This window comes from Panthera pardus, unplaced genomic scaffold (genome assembly GCF_024362965.1).
Source record: "Panthera pardus isolate Hobbes unplaced genomic scaffold, ASM2436296v1 HiC_scaffold_7, whole genome shotgun sequence".
Lineage (NCBI taxonomy): Eukaryota > Metazoa > Chordata > Mammalia > Carnivora > Felidae > Panthera > Panthera pardus.
Window position 1 is genome coordinate 11,390,292 of NW_026527002.1, and position 23,099 is coordinate 11,413,390.

The following is a 23,099-nucleotide window of genomic DNA, read 5'->3' on the forward strand; positions in this document are numbered from 1 at the left end:
GAAAGGAACCCAGTCGAGCTTCTTCAAGAAGGCGACTATGGAGGTGAAGGCAGTTGGGTTCTGCATCCAAAACCCCGTTCACCCCCCGGCTCTGACCCCTAAGACCCCAACGACCCGATCAGGTCACCTCTTTAGGCTTCAGTTTCCACGTGTGTATAAGCGATGACGATGGCAGTACTTGCGAGGACGGTCCAAGGAGTGAGATAATTCACGACAATCACTCGGCACACGTCTAGCACGCAGACGTGCTCGGCAGCTACTAGCACAACTTCTTGTGAAGTCAAACCTTTGGCATCCTGAGATAAATATTTAGCTACAACTTGATAGGTAAAAAGCAGACTGGAGGTCAGAAGCCAACTGACTGAGAAAACAGAAAGGGCTCCCTTCTTGCATTCACTTTGATGTGTCAACCCCACGTAAGGGCCGCGTCTAGAATCTTCATACCATGCACCGGGTCACTGAGGAGCGACAGAGACTAGAAACCGTACTGCGTACATATATTTTAGGAAATGCTTCTTTTTGGATTGACCTTGAGGCCTATGTTAAAACTAGGTTAATTTTATATTTACATATTCGGAGCTGACAATAAATCTTTCAAGCCCCAGACCTCAGCCTGAAGCAAATTCAGTGAAAACAGCTTCTTCTCGAACAGATGAGCTGAATCCACAGCGAGCCAGCCTCAAATCACTGCATTCTTGGAGAGAACTATTTCACAAGAAACGTGTTTCTCTGATCATAGGCAACACTTTGAAGACTTCAAACGTCAACAGAGATGGAGGGAAAAACATGTCCTTCTGAAATGCCAATTTTTCTGAAGTAATCGCCCCCCCCAAAACCTTTAGTCACTTCAAATGGTTTCAAGACCATACCGGGTTATCTCCCACTGAAAAGACAGACATTGAGAAATGAGCAGAATAATATTTTCAGGATAAAAGTCTGCAATGAAATTCAAATGTCAGGGCAGTACAGAGACTTTCACTGCCACATGTATCAGTAGGGATGATTTCGTTGATTTTTAATACTACTCTACTTAAACATGGTTGTTTTTAACCAATTTAAGAGAGACAGAGACAGAGACAGAGAGAGAGAGAGAGAGAGGGACAACAGAGACCCAAGCTTCAGGGAGAAATCCTCATCTCCTGAAGGTAGCAGAGTTGAACAGTGACTGGTCTCTGAACTCTACTTAGCCTAAAGCGTTTACTCCAACCTTCAGTGACTCATGAACCAGATGATTCACTCAAAGTTCAGCTTTAAAACTGCATTCTTTAGGAGTGCATTTAAAGTGCTAATTTACATGGCTTCAGGTTTGGCACTAATTGTTTTTAAAAGTTCCCAAGTTTCTATAAATATCCTCTACCAGACTTCTTTTGACTTACATCTCTGTTATCACGTTAAAAGAGAAAAATAACACATAAAAGTCAATGTTCTCGTATTATTTTATCATCAGGTAATGGCAATAAACGAATTCGAGTAATGTAACTCCTTATGGCAGCCATCAAAAGCAAGTCAAAAGCAGGCTGTACTTAAATACTCCATATACACTTCTATATCCTGGGATTATACGTTACATGTCATTTATAGGATTCTCCAGCTTTCATGTACTCAGACTTGTTTTCGTTTATTTCATTTTCTTCAACCCACTATCTCACTTTTTTCTAAAGCCATTGCTCCCTCTTTTTTACTAACTTCTCATCCATAAACCAACTCATCTGTCTTTGACTCCTTAATCTGATCTAATTTTCCTAAGAGCTTAGAGAAGAGAATATCCTCTCCCCAGTAACAATGATGTACTTTCCCTTATTCCAATCCTCAGTCCTGGTGTCTGTCACTGTCTTCCCATCTTTGCTTGAAGATGGTTACTGATGAGCTACGCATACACAAACATCATCAAAATTACAGTCCAGACATGTACAGACATTGCTCTGAAGAAGATATACCAATGGCTAACAGACACATGAAAAAATGCCCAACATCACTCATTATCAGGGAAATACAAATCAAAACCACAGTGAGATACCACCTGTCAGATGGCTAAAAATAACAACTCCAGAAACAACAGATGTTGGCGACAATGCAGAGAAAGGGGAACCCTACAGAAAACAGTATGGAGGTTCCTCAAAAAGTTAAGAACAGAACTACCCAATGACCCAGCAATTGCACTACTAGGTATTTATCCAAAGGATACAAAAATGCTGATTCGAAGGGGCACACGCACCCCAATGTTCCAATATTTACAGTAGCACTATCGACAACAGCCAAATCATGGAAAGAGCCCAAATGTCCATCAACTAATAAATAGATGAATGGATAAAGATGTGGTGTGTATGTATATATACACACACACACACACACACACACACACACACACACACACACACACACTGGAATATTACTCAGCCATCAAAAGGAATGAAATTTTGCCACCTGCAAAAACATGGATGGAACTAGAGTGTATTATGCTAAGCAAAATAAGTAAGTCAGAGGAAAACGAATACCATATGATTTCACTCATATGTGGAATTTTAAGAAACAAAAGAGATGAACACAGGGAAAGGGAAGAAAATAAAATAAGATAACAACAGAGAGGGAGGCAAACCATAAGAGACTGTTACGTATAAAGAAGAAACTGAGGGCTGCTGGAGGGTGACGGATGGGCTAAATGGGTGATGGGCATTGAGGAAGGCACTTGTTGGGATGAGCACTGGGTGTTATATGGAAGCGACCAATCACTAAATTCTACTCCTGAAACCAATACTACCCTATATGCTATATGGTAACTAACTTGAATATAAATAAACTCTGGGAAGATAATTAATTAATTAATAAAATGCCAAGCCGATCATGTTATGCAAGGAGTTATAACTGTTTATCTCCTTGACTCTGTTCTAGGTAAGGAACCTCCAAAAGGAAGTATTGTGTTGTTCATTATTCTGTTCTCACTCTTTCCTTTGTAATGAATCTTCAAAAAATACTAGTTGGATGAATAAATGGCTGGTAACTTTAAAAAAAAAAAAGAACTATAGTCTAGAGTTCATGACCACCACTATTCTATCTGAATTAATTTCATCTATTTAGATTTTTTTTTTATTGTGACTACCAGAAGTTTTAATCTTACATATGCGGCTCATACTGTGTTTCCACTGGATACTCAATACTGACCTTTGAAACTCCGCATTCCGGTGTTAGAGTGCTGTTCCAAATTATACATGGAGGTAAATACAAGTAGACAAGAAATAGGGGTTCTCAAAGTGTGCTTCCTGGAAGAAGTTCCTACCTCAGTCATACTGAATCAGAAACTCTGTGGGGCCCAGCAATCTGTGTTCTTTTGTTTGTTTGTTTGTTTGTTTACTCATTTGGGGGGGGGAGGGAGGGACTGAGAGAGGGGGGCAAAGGATTTGAAGTGGGCTCTGTGCTGACAGCAACAAGCCCAGTGTGGGGCTCAAACTCATGAATCGCAAGATCATGACCTGAGCTGAAGTCCAACGCTCAACTGACTGAGCCACCCAGGAGCCCCCCAGCAATCTGTGTTCTAACCAGCCCACAAGTTTGAGAATCATGGATACAGAAGAAAATTTACAACAAATATTCCAAATGATTTGGAAAAAAAAATTTTGAGAGAGAGAGAGAGAGGGAGAGAGAGCACACACATGCAAGCACATGAGCAGGGGAGGGGCAGAAGGAGGGAGAAAGAGGATCTTAAGTAGCCTCCACGACTACATGGGGCTCTATCTCACAACCGTGAAATCATAACCTGAGCCAAAGTCAAGAGTCAGATGTTTAACTGGCTGAGCCACTCCGGTGCCCCTGAAATGATTTTCAAACATGACCAGGCCATGGTCCCACAGCAACTTGGTTTTTAGGGTTAACGGCACCTCAAAACCCATGTGGAGCAAGCACACGGAAAGAGGGGGCCCTGCTCCTGCTGCTGAGTCCTGGATATAGCAACACCCCCTTGGCCACCCAGGACGAGGTGGGCTCCCAGGTCCCACTGGCTAAGCACACATCATGACCTGACCCGGGCTGCTGGGGCTAGGAAGAGTCCCGCTTTCCAACCTCTAAGAAACACGGAATGGGGAAGGATGAAGAGGAAGGAAAATGGAGAAGAAAAGAAAATTAAAAGTGGTTTTCCAAGTTCTAACAAGACAAATATCCACATAGTGAAGAACAATAAGCACATTTATATTCCTTTGCTTCACTGGGATCACGTAACGTTGAAAGAGATAAAAACAAAGACAGGCACATCTAACTGGAGAAAGCAGATAAATTAACAAATAGGAACAGATGAGTAAGAGGAAACAGAAGAGAGAAAAAAGGCAAAGGAGAGTAAAACTTTATCAGTCATCTGCGTGTGTGTGCGTGCACATACTTGTACACATGCCATTATATCAAAATAACCACATTTTTATCAACCCTGAGTGTTGTTCACATTTTAATGTCTCTGGAAATCAGGATGTGTCTGAAAATTCTGTTGACAGACTTGATGAAATCTGGTTATTTTTTATTCCATTCTTGGAATCTCATCTCCAAACATAATAATTCAGCTGGAAAAAATTTTCCTGTAGCATCCTAATGCTTAGACCACTGTTTATTGAAAAGTAATTTAACAGTTATGGATCATAGCAAAATAAAAGAAAATTACACTCATTCAAATCCATCCAATAGCATGCTTTTTCCCCCTAGCATATGCTATGCTAACCAAGAATAATATGAACAAATTCAACCAAGCAGAGGCTCCCAGATCCATACTCTAGAATTCTGAGTACTTAGAAGGGCGAAAATGCTCCAGGATAGGCTTAACTGTCAACTCACCATCAGCAAACAGAAGATGACTCCTCCTTAAATCCAGCTGCTGTGCATTTCATTAAAAGGTAGGATGATTTAGAGCTTTTTCTTTAATGTGGCTAGTGCAGACATTATTGTCCTATGGCAGATGGTTTATTTCAAGATACCCATTATTTCCGTAATAATACCCAGCAGCTTAATTTACATGTTAACCTTGGCATCTAAAAGTAAACATTTCTTCCTCAATACAGTTTTATATTTCTCAATATAGTCAGCTATGCAAAGACTCTATCTTTTGTTATTTTATATACAATCCCTCCCCTTTTCTCTGTTCCTCTTTAAGGGCAATAATGATACGAGAGGTCTCAATTTTTCTTGGTCTAAATTTTAGAACTACATCTCTCCCTCTAGTTCCTCTCATTTTTATTGCCCTCTCTAGACCTTTTCCATTTTTGCTCTGCTTTCTCTGAAATTCTAAGAGCAGCAACAGTGAAACATTCAAGTCAACCGACAGACTAATTTGTATCTTCCCAAAATTATGATTTTTTCCAAAATCACTCTAAAATGCATTCTAATATGTGTATGTGTGCATTTTAAATATAATTTTTGTCAAATTGGTTTCCATAGAACACCCAGTACTCATCCCAACAGGTGCCCTCCACCCTGCCCATCACCCACTTTCCCCTCGTCCCCCCCCCCCCCCCCCCCCCCCCCGTCAACCCTCTGTCTGTTCTCAGTATCCAAGAGTCTCTTACAGTTTGCCTCCCTCCCTCTCTGTAACTTTGTTTTTCCCCTTCCCCTCCCCCACGGTCTTCTGTTAAGTTTCTCAAGATCCACATAGGAGTGAAAACATATGGTATCTGTCTTTCTCTGCCTGACTCATTTCACTTAGCATAATACCCTCCAGTTTCATCCATGTTGCTGCAAATGGCCAGATTTCATTCTTTCTCATTGCCAAGTAGTATTCCGTTGTATATATAAACCACATTAAAATGCATTCTAATATGTGTATGTGTGCATTTTAACACTGCTGCCCTCTGAACAGATGCTAGCATGGAGCTTTGTGCAAATAGTACCTAAATCTTTTCTTAAAAAGCTACAGCTACCTGGGAAGTCATCTGTTTTCAAGAGGAGTTGGGATCATTCCTTCCAATACACATGCCTTTGGTTTTGGCTCCCAGAGAGGAAGATACGGCTTTTCCCAACAATCGAGGAACAGGTGGGTTAGGGTTAGAGTATGTCACTGACCCTACTCAGAGGGACAACAGAAAGCAAGGTCCCCTTTGAAGCCAGCCAGACACAAAGGCCCAGTGCTCTGTCTCTGAATCTTAGCATCGCACGCTAGTCAACAGGGGAGTAAAACACTATTGCTCAGATTTACAGAACATCGGTTGACATTCACAATGTAGTTCAACATTCACATCCCCGTGCGTTAACATGCTAGCAAGGGAATCCTTAATGGAGTTCTGAGAGGGATGGAGAATGTTCTCTTTTCTGGCTCACCAAGGTTAATCCTAACTTCTAATAAATAGAAATGTGTTGTGGTGTTAAAGTTTTATTTTTCACTGTAAGGTTTGATCTATCGTTAGAAAAGTACCCTAAACAAAGCGATGCTGAACAAATAGGACCGCAGACTCAGATTCTTCCACGTCATATTCATGTCTGAGACCTCTCCTCGTGGCTAAATACAACTAATACTTTGCTGAGACCTCTCCTCGTGGCTAAATACAACTAACACTTTTCAGCCGTTCATTTAATGTGTGTGCAGCATCGGATACTTCTCATCTCGCCACTCCTTCCTCCTCAAAACTCACGCCCACGCCCCACCGTGGCTTCCAGACATTACGCCACATCGACCTCTTGACTGTCCCCTCCCTTCTTGAGTCACTGCACGGGGACAACTCTTGCAACGCATGCCCTCATCAGCTGCCACTCCCAGCATCACTCCCTTTCTCTCCCTGAAGGATCTCCTCTTCTACGCGTAGGGCTTCAACCATCACCTATGTAATATGCCCCTTTCTTGGATGTCACAAAGGCATCTCGAACTCTCCGCATTTACAGCCACAAGCTCCTAATACTCTCCATAAAGCCAGCTCTTCCACTTTTGTTCCCGATCACGGTGGAGAGCAACATCACACTCACCGGTCACTCAAGCCAAAATCCAGGGAGTGGTATGTGGGTTTGAACTCCCTGAAAACCCTCCAGCGTCATCGGTCACCAATTCTACTACTTTATTATTTCTAAAGCCATTCCTCTCCTTTCATCTCACTGTCACGGTCTTACCTGAGGTTTCCATCTCCATCCTGTACCTACAGAGAGGTTTTTCAAATTCAAACCTGGCCTCGTCTCTTTCTTCCTCACAACATCCCAGAGATTCGTTGCCTTCAGGAAGCCTCCACGGCACAATATCAAGGCTCTTTGATGAAGGTCAGGCCCTTCATCTCCTCTCCAACTTCACCTTGTGCCGCTGGCCCTTTATACTAACAGCGTGCGTCTCCAAAGTCCTCCGTGCCCTGTGCCGACACTTCTTCCCCGGTTGGCAATGCCCACTAACAATCGTGCCACACCCCATCACCTGGCCGGGGAAGGAGTACTAGATGGCTAAATCTTATCTGATGTCTGTCCTCTGTGCTACCACAAAACCATATTCACGTCACACCAAGGCACTGTTCACACGAAATTACGGTTCTTTCAGTGTGAACATATTCGCCTTCCCCCTAGAGGGTGAACTCCTTGAGGTCAGAACCATGTCTTACTGGTCCTCCACTTCAGTGCCTACTATGGCACCTGGAATATAGAAAATGCCAGATCACCCAATCGATCCATGAATGCATGAGTTAATGAATAAATTACCCATATTATTCTCAAAGGAGATCTTCCCCATGCTAACATCCGCCTTTGACAAGGGTAAAGGAAGACAGGACACGACTATGGCAAAATACTATCAGTTAACTTCTTGCATTAATAGGGTCAGGGACATGTAAAAGCCAATGAATGCATCCCCAGCATCACAAAATATACTGTATATCAAGCCTCAATGCTTTGAAACTTGGTCATCTAAGATTTTATGCTACTGGCAGCAACAACAAGGAAACGTGTATCACGGTCCTAGAAGCAAGTTACAGGAAGAGTAAATGCAGAGGGATGTCTGATCTCTGATATACGTCATTTCCAGAACAATCATAATATCAGGACCGCTGAGGTTGCAATCTCTCACAGTCTGACCCGGACGGGCTGGCCAACCACAAACACGGCCTTCACATGCCCACTTCCTAATCCCAGACCTTCTTCCCTGCTTTGGAAATGTGATGTCGGTGAGAGGACCAGACTTGGGGGTAACCAGACAGCAAAAGGAGAGTAGTACGTCCCACGGGACCCTGCCAGCTTAGAAGAGTTCTCTTCTAAAAGACAGGATGCCCTCAGGAAAAAGTCCCAAGAGAATGTTTCTACCATCCTCTCGACTCTTCTTCGCCCATACTCTTTTCTTGGTATCTCATTTGTTTGTGTCCACTGGCTTCTTCTCTTATGCCAATGATCCCTCCCTCAATCAGCCTCTGAAGATCTTGCTCTCTGTTTCCAACTGTCAAAAGAAACCAAACTCTTCCTACTTGAGGACACAAAACATAGGCCAAACAGGCAGAAACCTTCTCTGATACCAGTGAGATTTCCTGTCAAGGTCTCACATGGAAAAAAGAGGGTCTCAAAGGAACTGTAACGTCATAAAGGGCAAGACTTGAAAGGCGACAGTGCTTAGGCACCCAGTACTGATACTCACACGGAATCGGGGTGGATCCCCACAACTACCTACTGGCATCTGGGCTCATTTCTGTAAGGTAGAGTTAACTGCCACTCCGGTGGGCAGCACTCATCCTACGGAGATTCTCTGAGGCATCTGTCACTATTAAATTCTCTCCTCTACATGCTGGCAGTGTTCTCTCCCATCCCGGATCCCAGGACATCATTCCCTCCTGACTGTCCTCAAGTCCTTCCTAGTGCCCTGCATGGTACCATCGCCTCCAGCTGCCCTGAGGTTCTCTAATCAGCTGGTGTCTTGTCTCCTCCTCAACCTGAGCACAGCTCTGCATCAAAGCCACTTCTTCCTCTTCCTGGGCGTGAAGCCTGAACGCACTTCCCAGCCTCCCCCGCAGTCAGATGTGGCCATGTGGCTGAGTTCCAGCCAAGAGAAGGCAAGCGTGAGTGTTCACCGTTTCTAGGACTGGCCCTTAAAAAATCCTCCTGGAGATTCTTCACACTCTTCTCCTTTCTGCTGGCTACGTGCCCACACCTAGAGCAACTCTGCGAGGGAGGCGGTGTCTTTCCATCTGGTCCCTTAGACAACTGCACAGAGAGGAGCCTTCACCAGGAAGAAGACGCCCACTTGCTGGATTCTGAGTAAGAAATAAATTTCTTCTGTGACAAGTCATTGCAACGTTGACATTGACCGGTTACCGCAGCTACGATCTTGGTGTTAAAATCCAAACCCATAATCAGTAGTCCAAACTTCTATTCCTGACATTAGACTCCAATTTCTAACTCCTTTTCTCTCCTTTACTAGACTTACTCCTAATACCTTTCAGGAATTGTCCACTTACTTCTTTTTCTAAGAATTAATTTTAAAAGTTCCCAGTCAGGGATGGGTTTCTCTCCTACGCATTTCCAGCACACCTCGCTGCTCACAATGAACATAATTATCTGTGTGGCTGTTTGCTTCTTCAACTCTACGGCAAACTTTTTGAGGGTCAAGACTACGTTTTAATCTCTACGTTCTTTGTGTGTCTGGTTGGCACTGGGCATAGTTCCTTGTGAGACCAGAGGGATGAATGAATCAACAAGGGATCTGGTATATTAAAAATATGAAGGCCTAAAGGTGATGTGATCAAAGTCTATAAAAGGATGGCGAAGCTAAATTGGTAACCCTTAAAATTAATCCTTGGAAAAAGAAAAATAAGAAGCAACTATTAAAGGCTGAAAGGATTTTGAAGATTTAAGGACAAGCAAAAAAGAAGGGTTTACTGAGTAGTTAGTAAACTTAAAGTTCTTATAAAATGATAGGGGATATAATAAAAATCTATAAAACGTTATTAAAGGAAACTTGGTTTGTTTGGAGTATAGCTTAAGACTTCTGAGATTGATCATGAAGAAAAAAAACATAGCCTTTTAGAACACATCCCTTAGATCCCTGGAGGACAGGAGACATTTGAAGTACCTCTCTTGTAATAATATCAAAATCATTATTTAAACACGTTATAATGATGTCGCCTCATGTTCCACCGGCCAACAGCCCAGGACATGCAAGCTGGGGCCTCCACCCCTGTGCATCAGCATTAGAGCACCTGTGCGAAGCCTAAGGTGGGAAGTTAAGCGACCAAACGTGGGGCTAGAGAACAATCCGGATCTTTCCAGAGCGTTCCTTTTACCTCCCCTTCACCCTTCTGCTTACAAAACTTTCTCGTGCGAGACAAGGAAGAAGTATTATAAAGCCCACGTGTCTCACAGAAATAACCAACGTTCTCATTTCCAAGACCTTTCCCCTTTCCACTCCTGGGGAATCCTACACAAAGAAATAACTAGACTAATCAAAAGTCTGACTGTTTCCGTGACTTCTATTTACTCTATAAAAACTAACTTTTACAATACAGCTCATAAATGATGGCTTGGTTTCGTTCGTCCCTGACCTTTCGATTGCTTTCGCTGGTTCGAGACATTTATTTAACTCTCGTCTGCAAAGGTGTGACAGATCTAAAGGAAGCTAACACATAAAAGACGTTTCTCTCTTTACAGAAACAATATTTAACCTTTAGCTCCGAACTTCTTCTGAAAGATTTAAAAGGCTGTACTCACCTGCAGCTGGGATATAGTTAAAGGGTATCGGAATAATATCCAGGTGACACCTTCGCTGCAAGGTGGGATGGTAAGCGAGCCTTCGTACACCCAATAATCTCGCAGCAAAGGATCTGTGCAACCACATGGACAGGTCACGAAAACTTAAGTAAACAACAATCGTGAAGATTCCAACGATCACTTTTAAGATTACAAACTGCCCGAACAACAGTTTTCAGACCGAAGTCATTTTAAACTAGAGCCGCATACACGTATTCTTAAACTAATGCTCACGAAGAAAATAACTAATGGGAAAATATGACAAACATTCTTTCCATTGTTTCTAGCGATTTCTATCATCGTATCACTATATACTCCAAATATGGCTATATAAACCTGATATATACGTACACACGTGTACGTGTATACCAAGTTTGGTCACTTCGGAAGAAGTGTATCTGTGGTGTTTTGTACTTTAGTGAGGGACTGACCTGACTTACTCATACGTAATTCAGTACTAATTCAATACTTACTCCATGTGAGGCACTGTTTGTTCTAAGCACTTTACATGAACTCATCTAACCCTTACAACAAACAAGATACATAGCGTCATTAGCCCCATTTTTCAGACGGAAAAACTGAATCACAGAGGGTTACATAATTTGCCCAAGGTCGCTCAGCTAATAACTGGCAGAGAGCCAGGATTCAAACCCAAGCAGCCTGACTTCAAAGTCTGTGTCTTCAACCATTCTGTTGTAGCTGCGTCTTATACTGCTCCCTCAACAGTAAAATATTAAAGTCCTATTATGACAGGACAAAAGAAATCATTCCTAAGAAATCTTTAGCTCCGCATTAGAGGAATTCACAATCGAATATGATGGATAAGTGTTCGACGCACGGCAAAAACCGCTTTGCCGTGAGGCAGTTAAATGTAGGAAACCGAAGATAACCATGCGTCAGCCTATTTGGTTTTGTTTAAAACACTAAGAAATAGCATAAAATTTAGGCAGAGAAATGTAAAGACAAAACTTTTATACCGAACAACCTTTAACTACAAACTATGTTTTGAGCATCATATACACGATTCTTACACGCTTAGGTATACTTAAAAGATTAGAGTAACACCTAAACAATAGCATCACTGCAATTAGATACGAAGTTTATTTCACTCAGAGGGTAAAAAGAACCTCGCTGACCAATCCTAGAAGTGTATCAAGGTCATGTTATGCTCGTGCTTTTCACAGAGGTACCCATTTTTACAGCTAAAAATCCAAAGGAAACTCTTCAGAGAATAATAGAACAAGTGACAAAATGTTTATTATTTCAAAAGGTTTACTCCCATGTTCAGAGCAACCTGAAACTGGTACCTACTACGGAGAAAACAAGTTGTAAAGAAACTGTATTCACTAACAATACATAGTTATATGTATTATGAGGGAAACAGTGCAGTCATATCCACACAGTTAAAATTCCTCTTATGCCATCAAGATGAGCACCTACCTGGTAATAAAGTGTTAGGATTAAAGCAGGGTATTGTTTTGGACTTCCCCTGAAAAAGAAAAAAAAAAATTACCCCATGTTAAGATAAAACTTCTAAATCGTATAATAAAAATCCATTAGCACTAAAAATCCAGGTTGAAGTCTTTTCTGAACGGCAGCCTCAACACCACAGATTTGTGGGTTCCTGATTCCGTCTCCTCACTGGAGAAACAGCGGCTCGTTCCAACAAGATACTCCTGCTTTGAGCTTATGGTTCTTTCTTTGCTTACCACGGTTCAATTTTCCCTTTAATCCCCGGAGTGAAATTTAATTCTGTCTGTCCAGCGTCTGTAGGCCCCACGCCAGGTACTTTTCCGGCCCTACCACATCCACACCAGAGACGGGCTTTGCTGTAAAATGCCTGAACCCTGGTTCAGGGAATCGTTCTGAAATGACCTTCCTCCCGCTGCTCTGCCCTCAGCTCCTAGCCTTCTTGGCATTATAACCCGCCTCCGAAACTCTCATTTTGCTCCATTTGCATTTGGTAACCCAGCTCTACGATGTATTCTAGGTGCTCTCTTCCTCCAGGGAGGGAAAACTAACACCTGAGTGAAAATATTCAATTCTTACCAACTTTTATCAAAGCTGTATTTAAATTTCAATAAAATATTTGTGGCATTATTCAACAGTTCACATTTACAATCGGTATTTTACAAAGCGCCTCTTAAAATGCTCAGGCCCTAGAGGCAAACAGACCTGTCACAGCAGTTGGATGTCTCTTATAAGATTATTTTATCAATACAGACATAACAGGGTAAGTTAATGCATAACCTCTTGGTCTCTTCCTTATTTCTAGGAACTATCTGAGACACTAAAGAATCCAGCTTACTTGGGGCACCTGGGTGGGCTCCATCAATCAAGCATCCAAAACTGAAAAACAAATACTCCAGTGAAGAAATGGGCAAAAAACATGAATAGACACTTCTCTAAAGAAGACATCCAGATGGCCAACAGGCACACGAAAAGATGCTCAACATCGCTCGTCAGGGAAATACAAATCAAAACCACACTCAGATATCACCTCTCGCCAGTCAGAGTGGCTAAAATGAACAAATCAGGAGACTATAGATGCTGACGAGGATGTGGAGAAATGGGAACCCTCTTGCACTGTTGGTGGGAAGGCAAACTGGTGCAGCTGCTCTGGAAAACAGTGTGGAGGTTCCTCAGAAAATTAAAAATAGACCTACCCTATGACCCAGCAATAGCACTGCTAGGAATTTACCCAAGGGATACAGGAGTGCTGATGCACAGGGGCCCTTGCACCCCCATGTTTATAGCAGCACTTTCAACAATAGCCAAATCATGGAAAGAGCCTAAATGTCTGTCAACTGACGAACAGATAAAGAAATCGTGGTTTATATACACAATGGAATACTACGTGGCAATGAGGAAGAATGAAATCCTGCCATTTGTAGCAACGTGGATGGAACCGGAGGGTATTATGCTAACTGAAATAAGTCAGGCAGAGAAAGACAGATACCATATGTTTTCACTCTTATATGGATCTTGAGAAACTTAACAGAAGACCAGCGGGGAGGGGAAAGGGCAAAAAAAAAAAAGAGAGAGGGAAGGAGGCAAACCACGAGAGACTCTTAAATACTGAGAACAAACTGAGGGCTGATGGGGGGTGGGGGAGAGGGGAAAGTGGGTGATGGACAATGAGGAGGGTACTTGTTGGGATGACCAGTGGGTGTTGTATGGAAACCAATTTGACAGTAAATAATATTTTAAAAAAAATTAAGCATCCAAGTGTTCATTTCAGATCAGGCCATGATCTCACAGTTTGTGAGTTCAAGCCCCACATGGGTTCTGTGCTGACGGCGCGCGGGCTGCTTGGGATTCTCTCTCTGCCCCTCCCCTGCTTGTGCCAGCGTGTGTTCTCTCACTCTCAAAAATAAACATGAAAAAAGAGAGAGAATCCCGCGTACTTACTCTCCCCCACCCCCCCTGTATTCCAGAAAGATTGATGCCATCTGAGCAGAAACAATGAAAGAAAATTTCTCAATCCATTTCTAGTAGACGCGTGTCAGTCAAAATGTGTCCTTCCTCCTTTTTACCAGCTTTCTGACTACTCTGCGCTTTCCCTCGGGTAGCTGAATTCACTCTGAGCCTGCTCAGGAAATCTTCAGTAGAGGCTGCTGCCTCATTCGAGAGGTCCTGGGCTTGTGCCGGCCTAGAGCTAATCAGACTTCACTCCCAGATTGATTTTTGGTTTGGCCTTGGATCGCTGAATCCTGTGCCGTATCTCCAGAAGCCACCCAGGATTACGCTGTTGCCCTCCAAGGCCACTCAGATTCAATCAATGCAATGTGAGTGCTAAAAAGTACAGTTTAAAACAGAACTTGTGTTTCCAGCAAAGCTGGGCTGAATCACCACAGAATCATATCCAACTCAATCACCTTCTCTGAGATAAAGGATCCTACAGCCTCTGCGTGCTGGTCTTTCTGAAGTGTTAAGTGCCGTAATTTTTGTTTCATTTACACAACTTTCCTGCAACCAGTAAGTGGAAAAGGTGAGCTCAGCAGGCCTCGGTTGCTCAAAAGGAGGTCTGTCTTCAGGACTGGCCTTGATTGGCTCGAAGGCTGTGGAACATTCTGGCTGATAAGAATGTTTCTGTATGCCTGAGACCTTGGGCCACGCTCTACCAGCCGGACCAGATAAGTTTACCCTGACAACGTGATTTTTGAAAACGCGTGGTTTTGCTCGGGCTGGGGTGGGAGTGATGGAGTCGGTGACACAGACACCGTGTGCTCATATAACCGACCCCCAATAAAATCCCTGTGTACAAAGGCTCAGCTAGTCTTCTCTGTGATGGGTGACACTTCACGCGTGCCGTGACGCATCACTGCTGAAAGAACCAGGCTCATCCCAAGGCGATTCCACTGGGGTAGGACAGCGGGAAGCTTGTGTTTGGTTTCTCCCGGACTCTGCCCCATGCACCTTTGCACTGCCCTCATTTTTCACCTGTGTCCTCCGTCTGTAATCAACCACAACCATGAGCGTAACAGCTATTCCATGAGTCCTTTTAGCGAATCATCAATCTGAGAATGGTCTTGGGGACCTCTGCCATAACCAGTACTTTCATTTTCTTTGAAATAATAACTTACCTTATATTGAATATCCTGGAGGATTTCAGTCACAGCCTTCAGACCTACATGTTCTTTTCCTATCTGAAATACATAAAGCATAAACCACACCACAAAATTTTTTAAACACTCAGCTTTTACTCAAAATAACTAACAGAAAGTAAAGTTCAAGTCCACCTGAATTTCCTTCTCAGGGAGTAAGTAAATGACCTTTTTATTAATAACCAGGTCAACTTCTACTAAGGGCAATTAAAGTTATAAGAGAAGCTACTATAAGAAAGTATTAGCTATGTTCTTGGACATTTCCAACAATTCATTCTAAATTCACCTTGCTCTGTATGGGTTATCACCCACTCTGCTCTATGTAATTGACCCTTGAACAATGAGGGGGTTAAGGGGCACGGACTCCTGTGCCCTTGAAAATGACGTATAATGTCTAACTCCCCAAAAACTTACCTACTAATAGCCTACTGTTGACCTGAAGCCTCACTGAAAGCAACAGTCAATTAACACGGATTCTGAACGTTATACGTGTTATATAGTGTATTCTCACAATAAAGTAAGCTGGAGAAAATAAAATATTATTAAGAAAATCATAAGAAGGAGAAAACATTTACAGTACTATACCATAAAAAATCCATGTATAATGGACCCATGCAGTTAAAGTCATGTTTGTTCAAGGGCCAACTGTTTATCAAATGATTACAATTTCAAGGGTATTTCAAGGATATTTCTTATTAAAATTGCTCATCACATTCCAAACACTTTCATTTTTACCTCTGGCATTTTTAGACCATTGTCATCAAGACTTTACCAACGTTGAAAAATTGTATTAACTCAGAAAAGTAAGTATGTGATTTCATATTTAAAGTCACCAAAATCAGGACATCTCTTGATTACCACTGGACATAACTGTAAAATCACCTTTTTATTCCTAAATACATCAAAATATGCTGTTCATTGATTTTTATTTTAAAACATTACGTATCATTACATATTTTTAGGGTATAATATGCTTCAAAGAACGTGAGCCTTCAAAGAAATCTGACATTAAGTATTCTTGACTTTAACAGTAGAAATTGTAAGTGCCATCTGATTTCCACTTTTCGACCAGGTTTCAATGGTCCGTGATAACGGACGACAGCAACAGCAAGAGAGAACTTAAAATCTTAGATAAACACTGTTATCATTCGCTTTTTCTCTTCCACAGAAAGGTGTGGAGAATGACCTACAGGAGCTAGAAAAGCTGTCAACGTGTCGCCATTTTCCAGGTCTCTCCACGAGCAGCAACTGCGAAGCATGCCGGGTGAAGGGGCGAGAGAGAGAAAAGAGACAAGAAACTCACATAACCCAAGACAGCCCAATCAGTTCCAAACAGCCAAGACTTCCACTATTTTCCAAGTGTTTGCAGTTCCTCAGACAGGCTTTAAAGACAGAAAATGAACCCTCTAAAGCTAAAGAATAATACCGAAGGCAAATGCAGTCGTGAGTGCAGAAGCCTGGATCTGTTAGCAGAAGGCTTTGCCCAGTCTTCTGGGGAAACGGACCTCTCTCTTTGTTGTACTTGGTTAACCGTGACGTAGCATCTGGAGGATTCCCGATGGGGTCCGTTTTCCTTTAACGCATCTGCTGTCAGACTGTAACTTGTTGAAAGAGTCCTCAGTGTCGTGGTTCAGGAGCAAGGTCACCTATGCTGGGTGTCCGGGTTCTGAGCGGGACTCACTTTTCAGCCTTAAGCAAGTTTACTTAACCTCTATGTCCTTCAGATTCCTCATCTGTGGGGGGGGCCGGGGGGGGGGGCGCTGATAGGGTGGAAGATAAGACTACAAAAGGACATGGAACATGGCAATTCAATTAATACCACCCATTATCATCCTCGCTCAGAATGTCACACAGCATCAAACAGTTGTGACATCTGGTAGCACTCAACTATCATTGGCTCCTTCGATCTACAAAGATTCTTTACTTTCTGCGAGAGTTTTAAATCTGCAACAAACCCCGGCGAATGCTCCCTCTCTTCCTTTCCTCCTTTGCCAAATTTCTGTACGAAGAGGTTATCACCACCACAAGCAAGCCCAGACGATACTCTGTACGCCCCGGTCCCCAAGATCCCACGGCAATCCAGGTGACAGCACGGCCTGGTGCCAAGGACCGGGAGGGAGGCCAGGTCACTTCCTACCTCTCACCTTCGCCATCTTTCGCTGTCATCCAAAAGGCAAACCGTGGGCCCTGCACGGCCCTGTGCTCTTCTACCTTCTCACTCCGCCTCATCTCCACCGAGCCCTCTGCGACAGGGCGCCAGCGCATCTCCGACAAGCTCGGCCACCACCCCCCGGTCTACCGATCCCCCTCAGGTCTGCTCGAGGTGCAGCTCTCCCGGACCTGTCCAGCGGGCGCTGTGCGGTCTCCCTCAGAGACAGGGCTGAAAGCTGTGGTCAGAGCCCTGCTGTTCCCCGCCCCGATGGATACTCTGACCCACGTGCACGGGGCCGTCGTCCTCTGAGTGCACCACCCACTGTCAAGATCCACTTGGGGCAACGTTTTTACAAAATGACTCACTGGTCACTCCCTCGTACGCATCACCTCCTGCTGTCACTACGGGGGGCTTCACCACCGGTCTGTGTCTTTACCCCCCCCCCCCCCCCCCGCCGTCCGTGGTTTCTAGCACCATTCCGCCTCGGCACCCATCCCGAGAACACTCCTTGAATTTGTTTTCACTCTGAACACGTCAGCTCCGAAGACCATTCCCTCTCACCACAGTTTCCCAGCCATCTAGCTCTCTCGCTCTTTTTTCTCTCTCCACATTCACTCCTCTAAGGAGCCAAGACTCTCAGGGGCCTCTTGGCTTTGTCTCTTTCCCTTCCTGCCTACCCTGAAGGAGACCCCTCTTCAACCGCCCCCAATTCTCTAATTTTCTGTGTCCTCCTAAATCATCTGCACTGCAACAGATCAATGAAACAATTTGCTAGAATGTTCTACCCTTCTACCTGGATAAAGAACCATCCACGATATGTCGTGCTGTACAATCTAGGATGTCCGCTCCCCAGTGGGTCTCCCAGACCGACGGTCAAGGCTATTATCATCTCCTCCTGGGCTATTTCTAAACCCAACCCCACACCAATGCTTCCCTTGCTTTATAAATGATGTTGCTTTGTATGTCTCAGAGATTATGACCATCAGGCATGAGTTCCTCTAATTTCCAGCCATCCTCCACCTTCAAATTCGTGCCATTTCTACCCAGTCTTTCTTCTGACCCCCTGTCGTGAAGAAAGGGTGGCCCCTCCTTCTTTCCAAGGTTAGTCTCCCCACAAAAGTTCGTCATCCTACAGCCTCCTGTCTCCCCCAGAACTTGTCTGTATCAAGTATCCCTTTTCTTTCCAGTATTTTTAAATTCTGCATCTGCACCAGTGCTTTTTGCACAAAATTAAAATGCAGGCAGACCGCAGATCTCAAAATGAAACAAAGGGATGGGGCGCCTGGGTGGCGCAGTCGGTTAAGCGTCCGACTTCAGCTCAGGTCACGATCTTGCGGTCCGTGAGTTCGAGCCCCGCGTCAGGCTCTGGGCTGATGGCTCGGAGCCTGGAGCCTGTTTCCGATTCTGTGTCTCCCTCTCTCTCTGCCCCTCCCCCGTTCATGCTCTGTCTCTCTCTGTCCCAAAAATAAAAAAAATAAAAAACGTTGAAAAAAAAAAAATTAAAAAAAAAAAAAACAAAATGAAACAAAGGGAACGTCCCTGTGCAGCAGCACGAGTTATTACCCCATCTGCCTTTCTCTTCCTGAGCCAAGCCTCCTGAACGGGAAGCCCACGCTCACGGTCTCTGGCAGCCTCCTCGCTCATTTTCCACTCCTCTCGCCTAAGTGTGAGACCCCCAGATGGACTTCAGTCCTTCTCCTTTCTGCTTCAGTGGGCACTCCTGCTCAGTGCTTCTTTCCTTCATGAAATCTGGCTCTCCAAGTGTCTGTACCTTTACTGTCTCCTAGATAATCCGATTTTTTCCTCACAGCAAACTTTGGAAAGTTAGAACAAGGGTGCGTTCTCTTAGGCTTCCCCTTGCTTACAACAAGGAGCTTCTTCCTAGAAGATCGAAGCCCGGTCCCCAGAGTCCTGGCTTTCCGCCTAGTGTTCTCTTACTGCGTGTCACATGTAACATGCTGAGAATCAGTAAGTGAAAATACTATCACGTCTAATTCCACTCACAAATATTTATTGGGTACCAACTGCAGAGATGAATCTAATGCGGTCCCTTCCCTTCTCTGTGAGTGCTCAGTTATCTGTATTATTTTATTTTATTATGTTATTCTTAGTTTTTACTAATAAGATATTGCCTTCTACTTCTCTTGCCTCAACATCTCAAATTTGGATGCTTTATTAACTTTTTCAGGTCTCAAAAAATAGACTTCAATAGCTAGCACACTTAGGAACACTAAAGATTATCAAAATGTGTATTTATAATTAAAAACATTTTTACTGATACCCTGATGCCCTGATTTCCTTCCATTTACAAAATGCAGTCATAAAACAGAAGTAATATAGGGCCCTGCCTGTAAAAGACCCATGAAGTAAACAGTAAGAAGGTTCATTTAAAACTGTAAGAATTTGTTTTTCAATTCTAGGACATGTGTCATACTTTCAAGATATTGATTTTAAAATATTAACAGGCTAAAACCAGATGGCTGCTCTCAAACATCAATAGGAAAATATCCGAGAAAGAAATTTATAATGGAAAATTACTGTACATAATAATACTATTGAAATATATACCACCCAGGGGCACCTGGGTGGCTCGGCTGGTTAAAACATCCACCTCTGGATTTCGGCTTGGGTCATGATCTCATGGTTTGTGGGACTGAACCCCACGTGGGGCTCTGTGCTGACAGTGTGGAGCATGCTTGGGTCTCTCTCTCTCTCTCTCTCTCTCTCTCTCTCTCTCTCTCTCCCTCTCTCTCGCTCTCTGCCCCTCCTCCATTTTCTCTCTCAAAATAAATAAACTTAAAAAAAAAATGAAGAAGAGAAGAAAAGAGATCTATACCACACACAAGAAAAGCAGGTTTGCAAAGGCCCAACTCTCTTTGGAAGATTAAGGTACTAAAGATCACTAGGCTAATATTACTGCTCTGGTCCCACATTCTCCAAGAGGCAGCTTGGAACCACATATACTTGCAATAATGGTTCCTGGTCTTGTCAGTGACACTAAGTCTCTGTGACTATAAACAATGCCTGACCTCTCTGGCCCTTGGTCTCTCTTCTGTAGGATGGGGAAGGGGAAAGCCGGATCTCTTTCACCTCTTAACTTTTTAGGACATCCAACGGGTGATAAGACAAAGTTAAAAAGATTCGCGGGAGGAACTAGATTAAAATTTTTACCTTTGAAAGTATGTGGTCTGTTTTTTTGTAGGTTTCACAAAATTTATGTAATAAATTGTGTTCATTTATTATTTTGCCCACCAGAGCTCAAATCTAAACTTACTTATTTATTGACTATATCCACCAAGATCTCTGCTACCAACATCTTACTTTATCACTGTTTTCTATCAGACGCTTCAAATCTTCTTGGAGTGAAAATTATTCACAATAAAGAGCTAAAACAATCTACTATGTGATTATGTTATTGACTTTTCTTCAATTTCACAGAAAGCCAGGGTCCAAAAACATTTTCTAAAAACATTTTTTTTTCATTAGTAAAGTGAACTCTGCCTTCGGGAGACACTTTCTCCATCGTTTCGCCCAAGACGCTGAAGGCCAGTTTGAAGAACAGTTCTACTAACTAAATGAACCACGTTCTACCAGTGAATATGGTTGCTCTCCCATGAGCCAGAAAAATCAAGTTTTCCAACTTTAAATTATCTGTGTTTTCTGTACAGGAGTTTAATAAGTAACGAAATTGAGGAAGAACAAAAAACATTCTGCAAATGAATTAGAAATAAGCATCTCTGAACAATCCAACAGTCACAGCAAAAGACCACTTACCTGAACGAACAAAGCAATGATGGCAATTCCATGTGGCTTTCCCACGGCCTCATCAATACTGCCAAACAGGGTGGCATTCCAGTGGATCAGATGGAGCTGGGTAAACAACAGACAGGTCACCTCATCATTAACGTATTTCTAGTGAGAACAAAGAGACATCCATCTCTCCTAAATTATATCTATTACATCTCTATGGTATCATATGAAACAAAAGTATACCCAACAGACCCAAACAGACCACTGCTTTAATTCAGGCGCTCTGTAGGAATTCTTTCCTTCTTACCTCTTTTTTTTTTTTAATGTTTGTTTATTTTCGAGAGACGGAGAGAGAGGAGCAGCAGAGAGAGAGGGAGACACAAAATCCAAAGCAGGCTCCAGGCTCTGAGCTGTCAGCACAGAGCCCGATGTGGGGCTCGAACTCACGAACCGCGAGATCATGACCTGAGTCGAAGTCGGATGCTTAACTGACTGAGCCACTCAGGCACCCCCCCTTCTTATTTCTGAACAGAAGCAATGCTCAGTGGATCATTGCCTCTTGAGTTACGTTTTGATCATAATCAGGACTGCATCTAAGGGGAGTGGCCGATTTCACACTGAGTTAGTTGCTTTTCCTTAAATGGCATCCCCCTCTAGTTCTCAACAGAACAAAACTTCGGGTTTGGGCACAAACACCAGAACTCATTCCAAGGATTAGTACCTGCAAAATCAAATACTGTGTCACCCACGATTTCCATCAAGAATAAGACAAAGCCAGCCTCAAGTTCTGGTAAATTATTTCAATTCTCTTAAGGATAAACAGAGATAGCACCCTATAATGCCGCGTCTTCTTAAAAGTCACGGTAACATAATGAATGTTGATGTAGAGCTCTAAAAGAAGGCCATTTCCTGCAGCGGAGATAAAATTTTATCTGTGAAGGAATGACAAACAGTGCTCTAGAGGACTCCCTCACTCCTAGCTTCATGAAGCTTTGTAGCTTTCAAGTTTATCTAGAATATGCACTTGCTCCTACAGCAGTGATAAAACACTTGCAAGAAGCCAGATTCCATTCCCTGGTTAAATTCAAATGCCCACTGAGGTTCTTAGTAAAGCAGCAGCTAGGTAAATCGTCCACCTGGAATGCTATCTTTCATCACTATAGCTTTTAATCAAGTTAGAATTACTTACCACTTTAAAACACTGTCCCATTTAAATATTAGTTCTAATCCAAAAATACGTAGCTAAAATTCATCACCATGTCATTTTAGCATCTGTATTAAAACGTGAGGGGAAAATTACCATGAGAATAGTCAGTAATTCGATTTTTCTACTTCTGAATTTGTCCAGCTAGAATTCGAGATGATAAAGCTGACCACTAGAGGGCGAAAATGAAATCCTCTGCCTACAATAGAAACAGTAACCTAGATAAAGACCACATTCAAGGCCAAGCTAGGACAGGCTCTGAAAAACCAACATGGACTGTGACCGCCCAATAAATGTAACTGTCAAGGCACTGCCTCTGAGAAAACAATGTTCTATAACATTTCAATTAATAATGAAAGACAGACCAATTTTAATCTTTCCTTTTCTGGCTGTAACAATAGCCTGGGAGTCCCCGTGGTACAGATAAGTATACAGCATACAGATAAGAACTGACCGCCTTAATTAGATAAACAAAGAAGGCCCAAGGTTGAAATCTATTTTTATTCAACAAATTGCAAAGTTCCAATCAACATTTTTCTTACTTCACATAGCAACATTACAAAGTATTTTTTTTTCTGAAACAAAAGGAGAAAAAAGGAGAAAAAAAAAAAAAAAAAAAAAAAAGCATGGTTTTGTGTTTTGCTTTGCCACTCCTTGTAATTCAGCAACATCGTTACTCACACCCTGCGTTCAAAAACTGCTCCAGGGTATTTTGTGTTTAAGA

The 23,099-nt window shown here is 42.8% G+C and overlaps 1 protein-coding gene across 1 annotated transcript in view; it reads right to left on the reverse strand.

Annotated features, from left to right (window-relative positions):
* CA8 (carbonic anhydrase 8) overlaps window positions 1-23,099 on the reverse strand; it is an 89,325-nt gene that overhangs the window by 23,257 nt on the left and 42,969 nt on the right. Inside the window, exons 4-7 of the mRNA XM_019421272.2 lie at window positions 21,196-21,291; window positions 15,249-15,311; window positions 12,103-12,151; window positions 10,624-10,736 (exon numbers count right to left, since the gene is read on the reverse strand). Of these exons, the coding sequence (XP_019276817.1) occupies window positions 10,624-10,736; window positions 12,103-12,151; window positions 15,249-15,311; window positions 21,196-21,291 (321 nt within the window). The remainder of the gene's footprint in view (window positions 1-10,623; window positions 10,737-12,102; window positions 12,152-15,248; window positions 15,312-21,195; window positions 21,292-23,099) is intronic.